Source organism: Hevea brasiliensis, chromosome 15, assembly GCF_030052815.1.
Source record: "Hevea brasiliensis isolate MT/VB/25A 57/8 chromosome 15, ASM3005281v1, whole genome shotgun sequence".
Classification (NCBI taxonomy): Eukaryota; Viridiplantae; Streptophyta; class Magnoliopsida; order Malpighiales; family Euphorbiaceae; genus Hevea; species Hevea brasiliensis.
The window spans coordinates 63,022,289-63,034,470 of NC_079507.1; the positions used below are offsets into that span (position 1 = coordinate 63,022,289).

Here is a 12,182-nt window from a genome sequence, read left to right on the forward strand (position 1 = left end):
ATTGATTGTTTGTCCCTCCGATCACTTATATTTGTTAAATTAATTATAACTTTTCTAAAATTTTATTTCACATTATCTATCATTCAATATGAAAATATATAAGCACCCTTTATATATGTAATCAAATAACAGTCTAATGGTTAACTTATGGGAGAGTCTTATTATATATTGATTTAATTTTTTACATTATTATGATAATTAAATATTATTTTTACCTAAAAATATGATAAAAGGATGTGAAATATTATTTATTAATTTGTTTCATTAGATGTTCACTCGAGTTTGATGATTGATTTTTTCTCATAAGATTGAATTAAATCGAGAATGTCAACCTGAGTCTCAGATCTAAAGGGGTTATAGAGCTCTCATTTTTTCATTTAAAAAAAAATATTATGTGAAAAAATAAAATTGAGTAAAATATACTTAATTTTAGAATAAAAATAAAATTGCATAAAGTTTTCCTTGGTGTATTCATAAAAATATGTGAGACGATTTTGTACAAAAAGCAGAAGTAACCGACCGCATAGCGCAGTGGATTAGCGCGTTTGACTTCGGATCAAAAGGTCGTGGGTTCGACTCCCACTGTGGTCGAGTATTTTAGGAAAAAAAATCTACAAATAATTGTCGGTTGCATTGTGAAGATTAAATAATGTGTGTATTTTTCTTTCTGCATTTCGTCTTTATCTTTTTTTTTTTAGAAAATTATTTTAATAAATTTTCAATTTCAAATCTTCTTACTTATTTGAAAAAAAAAATATTTATCAGTGAAAATTTAAAAATGAAACATTATTTAATTATAAAATTAAATAATTACAAAAAAAAATTAACATTATTATTAAAAATACTTTATTTAAATATCATTTCCAGACTAATATATGAAAAATCATATATTTAAAATTAAAAATTAAAATTAAATATATTATTTAATCAATAACAGTTAACTAAATAATACTAAAATTATCTCTTAAATTATAAAATTAAGAATTGAAAACTCACTTAAAATCCAATTCAATCATTGTTCTATTATGAGCAATAATATCACCAAAATATTTATTGATTTAAAAAGAAAAATAAATGAGATAAAAGAGGAGAAGAAAGAGAAAATTGAAAAAGCACAAAATTAATACTTAAAAAAATCATTTTGAAACTTTTTTTTTACCTCTTTGCTATGTAACATAAATCAATTAATATGTTTCATAGAGAATAAAATTTATTCACAATTAAGAAAACAATATTTCTTTTATATTTTTTTTTATATATTTAATTTTAATTGAGGTTTAAATTTATTAAAAAATTAATTAAATTCTTTTAGTATTAAAAGATAATATTAACATGATATAAATTTTAATTAATTTATATAAATATTTGATAATGATTCCGATGGAAAATTTATACACTCTTGAAAAAATAACATAATTTAATTAAGAAAAGTACTTAATTACAAAAATTGGCCATTTTTTTTTTGGGATTTTCTATACTGCCACGTGTAAGATGATGGAGAGTGTATATCTATTTTAAGTGTACGCTACAAGATCTGAAGAAAACCCAAACGTTAAAGTGTGTGAACTGTGAAGTGTTTGCTTAGTTGTTCTTTTTCATCTGCGGAGTCCATGAATCTTTTTCAAGGGGAAAAAAGAGGAAGAAAGATGTGAAAGCACTGTTGGGTTGTGTTCTTCTTGCTTTATCTTTTGGTGTGTGTGATCCCAAACACTAAGGTTTTTCATTTCCCTTTCGTTTTGGTTTTTCATTTCCCTTTCATTTTTTCTTAACTTAAATCTCAGAATGAATGATGAATCTGTGCTATTCTTGGTTTATTTGTTTCAACGCAGTACGCACAGGTTATGTTTCTCTTTGAAGTTGATTTCTTTTTATGGCCCTTGCGTGTGCGACAGTTTCCCCATGGAAATGTTGGATTTTATGGGTATTTTGTTATGCAAATTTTGATGGAAATGGAATGTTTAGAATGTTGAACTAGAGATGCTTTCTGGGTAGTAGTGAGTCATGCCTGTGTTTTACTTTTCTCATTCCTGTTACTAGAGTTGCTTTCTCTTTATTGTTGGCCTTTGGTGCTGGATTTAAGCATCTAATGTGAACTAATAGATGATTGGTTGGCATTTGAATTTTCCTCTTATAATATTTTGCTGGGGAATGGTGGAACGTACCTTTTTTCCTTGTTTTCATTGCTATGCTATCTTGTAAGAATCGTGACTTGGAACTCTTGATGGGTTGAACTGCAGTCTGCAGAGGATGATAGACACATTGCCGACGTTGAGTGTTGATTTAGCTTGGCTTCTATAGCTTCAGGAACTATATTCTGGTAATGATTTAGGAAGCCAATTGGATATGAATATGCTGGTGCGGACATGCTTGAACCAAGGGAAGCTGATGTACCTGTGTTGTTTCTGGTTTTGGTTGTGCTTCCTCTTGTTGCTTACATTTTACTTGGGAAATGGAGTGAGGCTACAAAGAAGAGAGAGAGGATAGATTTGCTTGCTCAAATGGCTACTGAAGAGGCACTTAGGGCAGAAGCAATGCCTACTGCCACTGCTACTGCTACTGCTACTGCTACTGCTACTGCTACGGCTATTCCTTTCGTGTCTCCTTCAAAGAATAGAATTCATGTCTGTGCTAGATGCTTAAGCCCAGCTACAACTCGCTGCTCGAGATGCAAGTCTGTTAGATACTGGTATGTTCTGTTTCTTTTTGTGGCACAAATGTGTTGAATAAGATGCTTTATTGATTTCACCCTAGGTATTAAGATTTGAAAAAAATTGCATAATGTGGAAAGGTTTTTTCCTCTGCATGAGAAAATAGTCATTGCGCAAATTTTGTTGTAGATATGGGTAAATTCGTACTTTAATTTGTAGACAGTTGAATCAATGCTTTCTAGGGTTAATTTGTTTTTTATTTTTTTTTTGGATGAGTAGGTGAAAATGAAAGACTTCAAATAGTGGGACTTGGATTGGATGTGGTTTTTGGTTTAAATAATTTGAATGGAGTCTAGGATAATATGATTGTGAATGGAGTTTAGATTCGTGAGTGTGGACAAAATCTAAGTTGGGATGGATTTAAAATAAGACCTTTTGTAGGTTCTCAAATTCAGCCTGAAATAAGTTGATATATTCACATTCATGAATCTAATCTAATTCAATTTATGAATAATCAAAGGTACCTATACATTATCAACCCAAGTGTTACATTTTCTATTCCCTCCATCCAAATGCAGGATAAAGAACCAAAAAGGGGGTAACTCAAAGTTTTGTTAAATTGAATACTGTAGAAACTAGGCCGTCAAGCCTATGCAAGTATGCATAGGAATTGGTAGATTAAATCTTATACTATCAATATATCTCCTGTTTTCCCTTATTTATTCTAAAAATAAAGAAGAAAAGTGGTTTCAGTGTCCACCAGTTAGCAAGTTGCTTGTGTACTGTATACGTTATTGTGAATGTTAAATATTTGATCAGAAGTCCAACTCTTCTGCTAAGCAATAGAGTTCAAACTGTTATAATCTCCTCCATAGTTGTGACAATTTCTCATCTGCCCGATGCAGTCAAGCTGGGTGAATTGATTATTCTTATGTAGCACTTCATATCACTGAAAATTGGAAGTCAAAACTGAGATATACCAATGTGTAGGCAGGGGCATATTCTAAATCTACATCAAGTTTTAGCCACTGGAAAATTTGATAATTTTCTGTAACCCGAGGTTGTATTCTTTGTACACCTGTAAATGTCTTTTATTTCCTTTATAAGAATTTTCAAAACTAGACATGTGTCAATTGGCTGGCATAGTGTTAATTATTATCATGGGAGAGGAAACAAGTGAAAAAAAGTGCATGTACTTTTGTCTCACTCATAATTTCTAAGCTAGTGAACCGACCTGGTCCGAGTTTCTTAATTTTCAAACTGATGGCATGCATGCAGTTCTGGGAGATGTCAAATAATTCATTGGAGGCAAGTTCATAAGCAAGAATGCCAGCAGTTGGAAACTACCAGTTCATGTTCATCTCCAAATGCTACTGCAATCAAGGACTCAATTCCAGAGAGGATCTCAAGTCTCTCAATTAATGACAGCTTGAATTCATTTTACTCTGGGTATCATTTTAAGTCAGCTTTGATGAATAATGCACCTTCAGAGAATACAGTTCATCCTCCAATAATCAATGGTGTCTCTGCCGGTACCAATTGTGCTGCAGTTGATGCCTCTCAAGAGGCCATGCTACAGAAAAGAAGCGCAGAAAAGTGGGTTTATCATAAATCCAATGGAGAAATGTTAATAGGACATGATGTGGCTGTACTTGATTCTCAGGAAGAAACTTCTGGAACGAGGCCTGCCTGCTTAACTTCTTCTAATGACACTGCCAGTGTGTATATCAATGGGCAAGATAGTGCTCATAATATGCATGTGATTCCTAAATATTTAAGAGAACCTGGGAAGATGTTTGAATCAAGAAGCAAATATGGATCTTTGGGTTCATTGCATTCAGAGAAAAATGGGATAAAAGTGCATGAAACTGAAACAGACATTATTTTGAATGGAGGAAATATGTCAAATGTAGAAAATACTTTTAATGGTGAGATGGGAGTGTTGAATTGTTCTTATGAAACAGCACCTACGAAGGGAAGTGTAAAGGGTAAATGTGCATTGCTGCCTGTGGGGACCAAAATTTCTAAATCATCAAAATCAACGATGAAGGAGAAAGTCTTTGGAGAACAATCATACTCAGAAGTAGAGGGCAGGGAAAAAATTGCAGATGATTCAAGTGGGTTTGTTGGATGACTTTTTTGAATATATACTTTTCTTTCTGAACTTCCTTTGATTTGATACCTGTGATGCAGAGGCTGTTAGAATGGGACATGCCATTCCTGCTCCAGGAAGCAATGGAGTTGCTGGTGCTGGTATTGTGAAGAAGATGAGCATAAGGAGGTCAACTAGACTTACCAGACAGGATGTTAGAGGACTTAGTGGGATACACAGAAAAGTAATGTTTAGTTTCCAATTAAATCCAATCTTTTATGAATTTAGCTTGATCACTACATTTGTTATGACGTTTAGTTGAATGGTTTCTGGAAGCTCTTTTCATGGTGTGCTATCATTTTATCTCAGATGCTGTTCCCTTATGAAGAATTTGTTGAGATATTTAACTGTGAGGCTGTTATCTTATCACCTAGGGGACTTGTAAATTGTGGAAACAGGTATTGTAATCATAACTTTTGTCTTTTATTTCAGTAATTGCAAATTTAGGAGTAGGGTGCAGAATATAAGAAATTATGTTTTTCTGAGATGACATATTTAGAATAACATAAGAACTAATTTTTTTTTGGCATATGTAGTTTATTTCATTTGTAGATGAGAACAACACAATAAGAATTTGTAATGTGGATTATAGAAGGCAGCTAATGTCATGGTGATGTGTATCTGTGAACATCATGCACAACGACTAGGGAAAACTTGATATTACCCCAAAAGCTAGCTTAAAGGGGGGAGGAATATCCAAGGCTTTATAAGGGATATATTACCTCTATGCCAAACCAATGTATGATATTACCTCTATCCTAAACATTAATTGGAGACGCTTTGATACCATCTTAAAAAAATGGATCGAGCTTAACTTACCCCAAAAGCTAGCTCAGGGGAAGGAGTGCCAAAAGCTTTAATAAGATGCACATTACCTCTATCCCAAATCAATTTATGATATTAACACACCCTTTCACACTCAGGATCAAACACTTGGAGCGTGAAATTTCTAGGCTAACACATTTGGCCCAACATTGAAATAGGGTGAGCTCTGATACTATGTAGAGAAAATGAACTGAGCCTAACTCTATCACAAAAGTTAGCTCAAAGGGGGAGGAGTGTCTAAAACCTTATAAGAGATACATTACCCTTATCCTAAACTAATGTGGGATATTAACACACCCCCTTACATCCATAATCAAATACTTGGAGTGTGAAACACTTATGAGAGGTCAAAACTCTTATACCATCTTAAGAATATGGGCCGGGCTTAACTCACCCCCAAAAGTTAGCTCAAGGGGGAGGAGTGCCAAAAGCTTCAATAACGGCACATTACCTCAATTACAAACCAATGTATGATATTAACAGACTTAAAATATTAGACCAACAACTAATATATTTGAATAGACATATAAGTGGAACTCATAAAGGACTAGAAAGTGCCCTATAATATCCCAAATAAAATCTAGACTGTAATTCTAAATTTCTTCAATTTCTTGTTATCTACATTGGGAAAGTAACCACTCAATGCCTATTTAACTCTTTGAAATTGAGAGCCAGGCTATGGAATTTGTGGCTTCTGTTTCTTCCTGCAATATAACTTTATGGGTGAAACATTTTTATTGATCACAGTTCCTATCTTGCAGTTGTTATGCCAATGCTGTCCTTCAATGTTTAACCTGCACAAAGCCACTGATCATGTTCTTGCTTCGTAGATCACATTCAAGATCCTGTACTTTTATTTCCTTTCTTTTCCTATTGTTCTGGATATACTTTTGAATTTTTTTTTGCGTACCTTTATTATTATTATTATTATTATTATTATTATTATTATTATTATTATTATTATTATTATTATTTTGTCTTGTGCTTGTTAGGTTGTGGGAAAGATTGGTGTCTTATGTGTGAACTTGAGAAACATGTAACGTTGTTAAGAGAATTTGGTGGCCCTCTATCTCCTAGTAGAATCCTTTTGCACATGCAGAATATCAATTGCCAGATTGGTGGTGGAAGTCAGGAAGATGCTCATGAGTTTTTAAGGTCTGTAAAGATTACAAGCCTATGTTATCTTTCCTTTTCCAAATTTCATTATCTGTAGATGTTATTCCTACGCTGCATTTGTTTGCTTGTATTTATAAGCTCTCTGTGTCTAGGCTTCTGGTTGCATCAATGCAATCCATATGCTTGGAAGGACTTGGTGGTGAGAAAAAGGTCAATCCCATATTACAAGAAACAACTTTCATACAACATACTTTTGGTGGTCGTCTTCAGTCAAAGGTGTTACTCAATTGCTTCTTTGGAACTTTGTCGTCAGTTTTGTCGTAAAAGTTCTTTGATTTTCACTTTTGTTTTTCAATTTATTTCCCACTCATTTTCACTTTCTTTCTTTTTTTTTTTTAAATAGGTCAAATGTCTGAGATGTCATCACGAGTCAGAACGATATGAAAGTATAATGGATCTTACGCTAGAGATATTTGGTTGGGTTGAGTCATTAGAAGATGCATTGACTCAGTTTACTACCCCTGAAGAATTGGATGGAGAAAACATGTATAGATGTGGAAGGTGTGATGACGTTTTGTCCTTTCTTTATGTTATTGATATCATTATCTTACAATATTTTTTAACTTTAGAGGTTGAAACTTAAGTAACTTATTGGCACTGCAAATATCTTGATAATAAGGTGTGCCACATATGTCCAAGCTAGGAAGCAATTGAGCATACATGAGGCACCAAACATTCTGACAATTGTTTTGAAACGATTCCAGGTAACACTTGTGCATTTGACTACTGAGGCCTTCACTATGATACTTTCCACTTCTGTCTGAATGACATCTACCTACAAAAATCTAGCTTGGTTCATGCATTTTCAAGAGCTGTTATTGGTTTTACGAGTTGTAATCATACAACTGACTGATATGATGTTCACCTAATCTTCTTTGAGTTCTACATAAAGTGAAAAGGAAATAGCTTAGCATTGTAGGTAGTAACTTGCTGTTCCATTGATCTGCCCAAATTACAAACTGAGATGAATTCTAATAACAAATGTCTTTATTTTAAACTCATTTAAATTGATCTTAGACTTGATATAGTTCTTGGTATATCTACTTTCCAGTTTGTTATTTGCTAGATGGGATTTTAGTTCTTCATTGTCAAGCTTGTTTAGTGCTTTTGATCCTGGGTTTTGCTTTCCCAGGAAGGACAGTATGGGAAAATAAACAAATGTATTACTTTTCCTGACATGCTGGATATGGTCCCATTTATGACTGGAATGGATGATATTCCTCCTCTTTACATGCTCTATGCTGTTGTGGTGCATTTGGATACATTGAATGCATCCTTTTCTGGGCATTATGTGGCATATGTAAAAGATATGCAAGGCAACTGGTTCAGGGTAGATGATACTGAGGTAAATCTTTCTCATCATTTCGGGTTTTTTTTTTAGGGTTTTTCTTAACATAACTGCTCAGCGCATTTTTTTGTCTATGCATAAATATAAGCCCATGATGAAGTGAACTTTTGGAAAAATGAATGACAGTTAAATATTTAATGAGTCAGCAATGCATTTTTACTTCTATATCATCTGAAAAACACTTTCCATGGATAGTTAACGTTATAAATAAATTGATGTCATTTATATATATATCACTTTTTTTTATTCATCTTTGTTAACAAATTGTAATTTTGAATTGTGGTGAATGAGTGTAGATGAAGCTTCAGAGCATGAGCTGAGCTGACAGAGTATATCAATTTGGACCTTTGATGTTTCAAATTTTTAATTAATTAGCAGTTTATATTTCACTATTAAGTTGGCTGTTAACATCTGTACACATTTTCTTTGAATGTTCAATCAGTTGATATGCAGTTCACCTGGGTAGATATCTGCCATCCATATTTTGTATAAAAGACAGATGTCAGAAATTATATTTGTTGTTGTTACCTATTTATTGTTCTGCTTTCCTTTAGGGTTAGTGACATGGTTGATATGAGGATTTAACAATATTGGCAACATTTGAGATTATGGATTTAATTTTGTTTCTCAGTTCTTATTTTGATGAGTTAGGATTTCAAGGTTTTGGATGATGGTTCCCTTGACAGGTTCATCCAGTGCCAATGAGCCAAGTGATGTCTGAGGGAGCATATATTCTATTTTACATCAGGTATACATCTGGGCTTAAATTCTCTAACTATTCTCTCCCTCTCTTATTCATGGTTTCTTAGAAATGCTACTACTGCTATTTAATGATGTATATGTTTGAATTTGCCATCCACACATCATTTCACTTTTCAAACATGTTTCTCCTTAGGTCCTGTCCTCGCCCTCAGAGGGAATTTTATGAAAAACCTATCCAGCAACAAGTTCCACCATCTGTAAGACAATGCGTCTCATCAAGTACACAGAAACCTTCAAGAAAGGGACATGTCAAATCAAGCAGCCGCATTCTTGGCTCAGAGCCATCATTGGATTTCAAACCAGAAAATGGCACTGGCCTTAACAACCACACTAATGGGATTCTGGGGAGCACAAACAGAAACATTGCTCAAGCAATGGAATTCTCTGATGCTACATCAAGTGATTGGTCTCTTTTTACAAGCTCAGATGAGGCTTCCTTCACTACTGAGAGCACCAGAGACTCCTTTAGTACTGTGGATTACTCTGATACATGCAATGCAGATAAATTCTCCTCAATCTTCAATAACTTGTATCCTCCACAGTCATCCTCGCAGAACAGCACTCTTTGTTGTAGAACATTTTCAAGTAATAGGCCACAGACTAAGTTCATCTCAGAGGAAAGGGGCTATGTGTTAGACTCATTCTTGTCAACGCATCCTACAAAAGGGTTATGGAGATGAGATAGTTTTAAACAGGTCAGTGATTCTACTGAATTTCCTACTTTCTTGTTGTACCATGTCTTCAAAATGTGGGATTAATCCAAAATGTGGTCTTGATTGAACTTCTGGCCATTGTAAATTATAGGCTTGGAGATCCCAACTGATAAATTAGATGACTTAGCTAGGTGGAATCTGTGCCTCAATAATTTTTGTTCGTAATACCTTATTAATTGGGGCATTGGGATTGTTCTATATCACCCAAGGAAAGAAACATTCTTGTCAGCATTTAGAATTAATTGTTGAAAATGTAAAGTGCCAGCATCTCCATGTGGGACTTTTCAGTCATATTTTCGTGTTTGAAAACTTGTGTTTCACTTGTTTGGATCGCATCAAACATGCTAACAGAGGGCCACATTTTTTCTCAAGCAGCTTTTTTTTTTTTTTTTTTTAATGTGAAGTCGCATTGTGAGTTCTAGTAAACAAGCTTAAGTTCATGTGAATGTTAGAAATATAATGCAAATATAATTTAAAAATGATTATAGAAAACTGGTTATTTACGTGTAATTGTCTTACTGGTTAACAGTATTAGTTACGTTAAGAGTCCTCAAGCCTGTGAATCCCTCTAATTGGCACTTCACCAAGAATTGCTCATGCTTACAAATGGGTATGAGAGTGAGCACGAGGTAATATATAAATTCGACAAGGCATCAAAACAATTGCTTCTTGCTGGAGAATTGAAAGCGTTATTGATCTCCCTGAGAGTTGTCCATTGCTTCAAGTTTTTTAACATAGCTATTCACAGTTACTCTTCTTGCCCAAATGTTTGGACAGAGCCCTTCTTCCCTTCCTCGAAACCCCACCCAACAGCACCACCAATACCACAGCCACCACCAGTTCCATGGCAATGGTTTGTACGCTAGCACTACTTGAACGAGGCATCTGAGTATTCAGGAAGACGGACATCAGGTCTCAACCACTGGATTATTACCACAACTATCAATTTTTTATAATAAAAACATTCGAGGCAGCTAGTTTCTTCAGTATCACCAAGATTTAAACGTTGTTCATCTACACGTAAAAGGTTTGCCAGTAAGTTTCTTCAAAAAAGTAGTTCCTTTATGACTTTCTGTCAAATTGTGAGCTCATCATCTATGTCAAACAAGATCCATGTCCCATTGATCCTGTGATCAAATTCAAATGGAGAATTGTAGTGCTCAACAGTATACGCAGAAGTAGCATCAGCTCCACGGCTTTCCTCAATTGCAGCAGCCCATACAGTGCCTGCAAGGCAGCAGCTTCCTCTCCAACATTTGAATCTGTAAGAAATCCACTGGATTGCCCTGTTCCATCTTTGAACATGGAGGCCTTCTGCAGAAGGTGGATTCTCTTTCGGAACGTAGAAATTGACAGTAAATGAGGGTTCACAGAAAGGTCCGTCGCTTGGCAAAATTTCAGTAATAACTTGTCCTGTCATTTCTTTTCTTTTTTTTTTTTCCATAATTATTCTTCCCTCCAATGTAGTCAAATAGCCTGTGAGCACTGATCAGAAACAGAGCAGAGGTCAAGCTTTTGTTCATTCCATTAAAAATGATTTGCCGTTTATCAACTGCACAAGGCATGGAAAGGAAGAGAATCACGATCTGTCATTACACCATAAAACTAATGAAAATACAGTAAATTGATTGCGAACTTGTTATAAATTTTCATGGCAAAAACAATAAATGAAAAACCAACAAATAAATGGAACAAGGAGAATAGATTGAAAATGAAAGAAGAAATCTAAACCTCTATTTGGATGCTTAAAGAAATAAAAGAGAAATTAAAGAGAAAAATGAAGAAAAAAGAATTCATATTGTTTAGATTATTAGAATCTCCCTTAAAAATAAAAGATGAGAAATGACTATTATATTCTGGTAAATCAAGAAAAAGAGGCTATTAAAAAATTAAAGGTATTTAAATATTTTAAAATAAATAATACCCATCTCTTTCTATTTTTTACTAATTTGAAGAGATATTTTGAGTTAAATTGAATGAGTAATTTCTCCTCCTTTTTCTTTTCTCCCCTCCATTTGATGTCTAAACAAAGAGAAGAATTCATGGACTTTTCTCTTCTGTCCATTTCATTCAATCCAAACAAAAGAAAATCAGTTCTTATAGCTTGAGCAATGAAGACGTCTTGGACGGGAGAGGTTGGCATCCACACACAAGAGCTATAGCTGCAAATTTCATACCCATCACCAACTTCTGTAACATCATAAGATGGACAGTCTTTTCGCCTACATGTTGGTGGGTATATCCTTACACTGCTGCTCCTACTGGGTTCATGCCATTGGCCAAAGTTTGCACTCCACTTAAGGCTCAAAACCAGTGATTGCTTGCTGATGAGCACGTGCAGACTAAAGCCAGCCATAGTAGCTCAAGTGCTTAATTGCTTTACAAAAGATTGGCTTGAAGATTATAGTGGATATATCTTAAAATAAAAAAAAAAAAAAAGAAGCGGCATGGTCCACATGTTTTTCATTTCATTCATTTGTGTGGATTTCATTTATGATTTATGGAAGGGCTCAGAAGGAGAGAGAATCCTGCAACTTCCATCCGTGACAGACAGACGG

The 12,182-nt window shown here is 34.2% G+C and overlaps 1 protein-coding gene, 1 non-coding gene and 1 pseudogene across 4 annotated transcripts; 2 read left to right on the forward strand and 1 right to left on the reverse strand.

Moving 5' to 3' along the window:
- The first annotated feature begins 517 nt into the window (after positions 1–517).
- Positions 518–591, forward strand: TRNAR-UCG (transfer RNA arginine (anticodon UCG)). The gene has a single exon. It is a non-coding gene; the product is annotated as a tRNA-Arg (tRNA).
- A 945-nt stretch (positions 592–1,536) lies between these two features.
- Positions 1,537–9,915, forward strand: LOC110656717 (ubiquitin carboxyl-terminal hydrolase 15). 3 transcript variants are annotated; one of them, XM_021813635.2, is made up of 14 exons: positions 1,556–1,715; positions 1,830–1,921; positions 2,238–2,686; positions 3,927–4,765; positions 4,842–4,984; positions 5,110–5,198; positions 6,387–6,472; positions 6,618–6,780; positions 6,894–7,017; positions 7,145–7,302; positions 7,421–7,505; positions 7,934–8,146; positions 8,836–8,897; positions 9,045–9,915. In XM_021813635.2, exons 3-14 carry the CDS (start codon positions 2,364–2,366, stop codon positions 9,589–9,591), a joined length of 2,832 nt encoding a protein of 943 aa, XP_021669327.2. In that variant the 5' UTR covers positions 1,556–1,715; positions 1,830–1,921; positions 2,238–2,363; the 3' UTR covers positions 9,592–9,915. The 3 variants fall into 3 exon arrangements, with proteins under 3 accessions (XP_021669321.2, XP_021669333.2, XP_021669327.2); XM_021813629.2 differs by lacking the exon at positions 1,830–1,921 and having other exon boundaries at positions 1,537–1,715; XM_021813641.2 differs by lacking the exon at positions 1,830–1,921 and having other exon boundaries at positions 1,537–1,691.
- Positions 9,916–10,449: 534 nt separating this feature from the next.
- On the reverse strand, positions 10,450–12,006 carry LOC110656739 (uncharacterized; annotated as a pseudogene).
- Between the last annotated feature and the right edge of the window lie 176 nt (positions 12,007–12,182).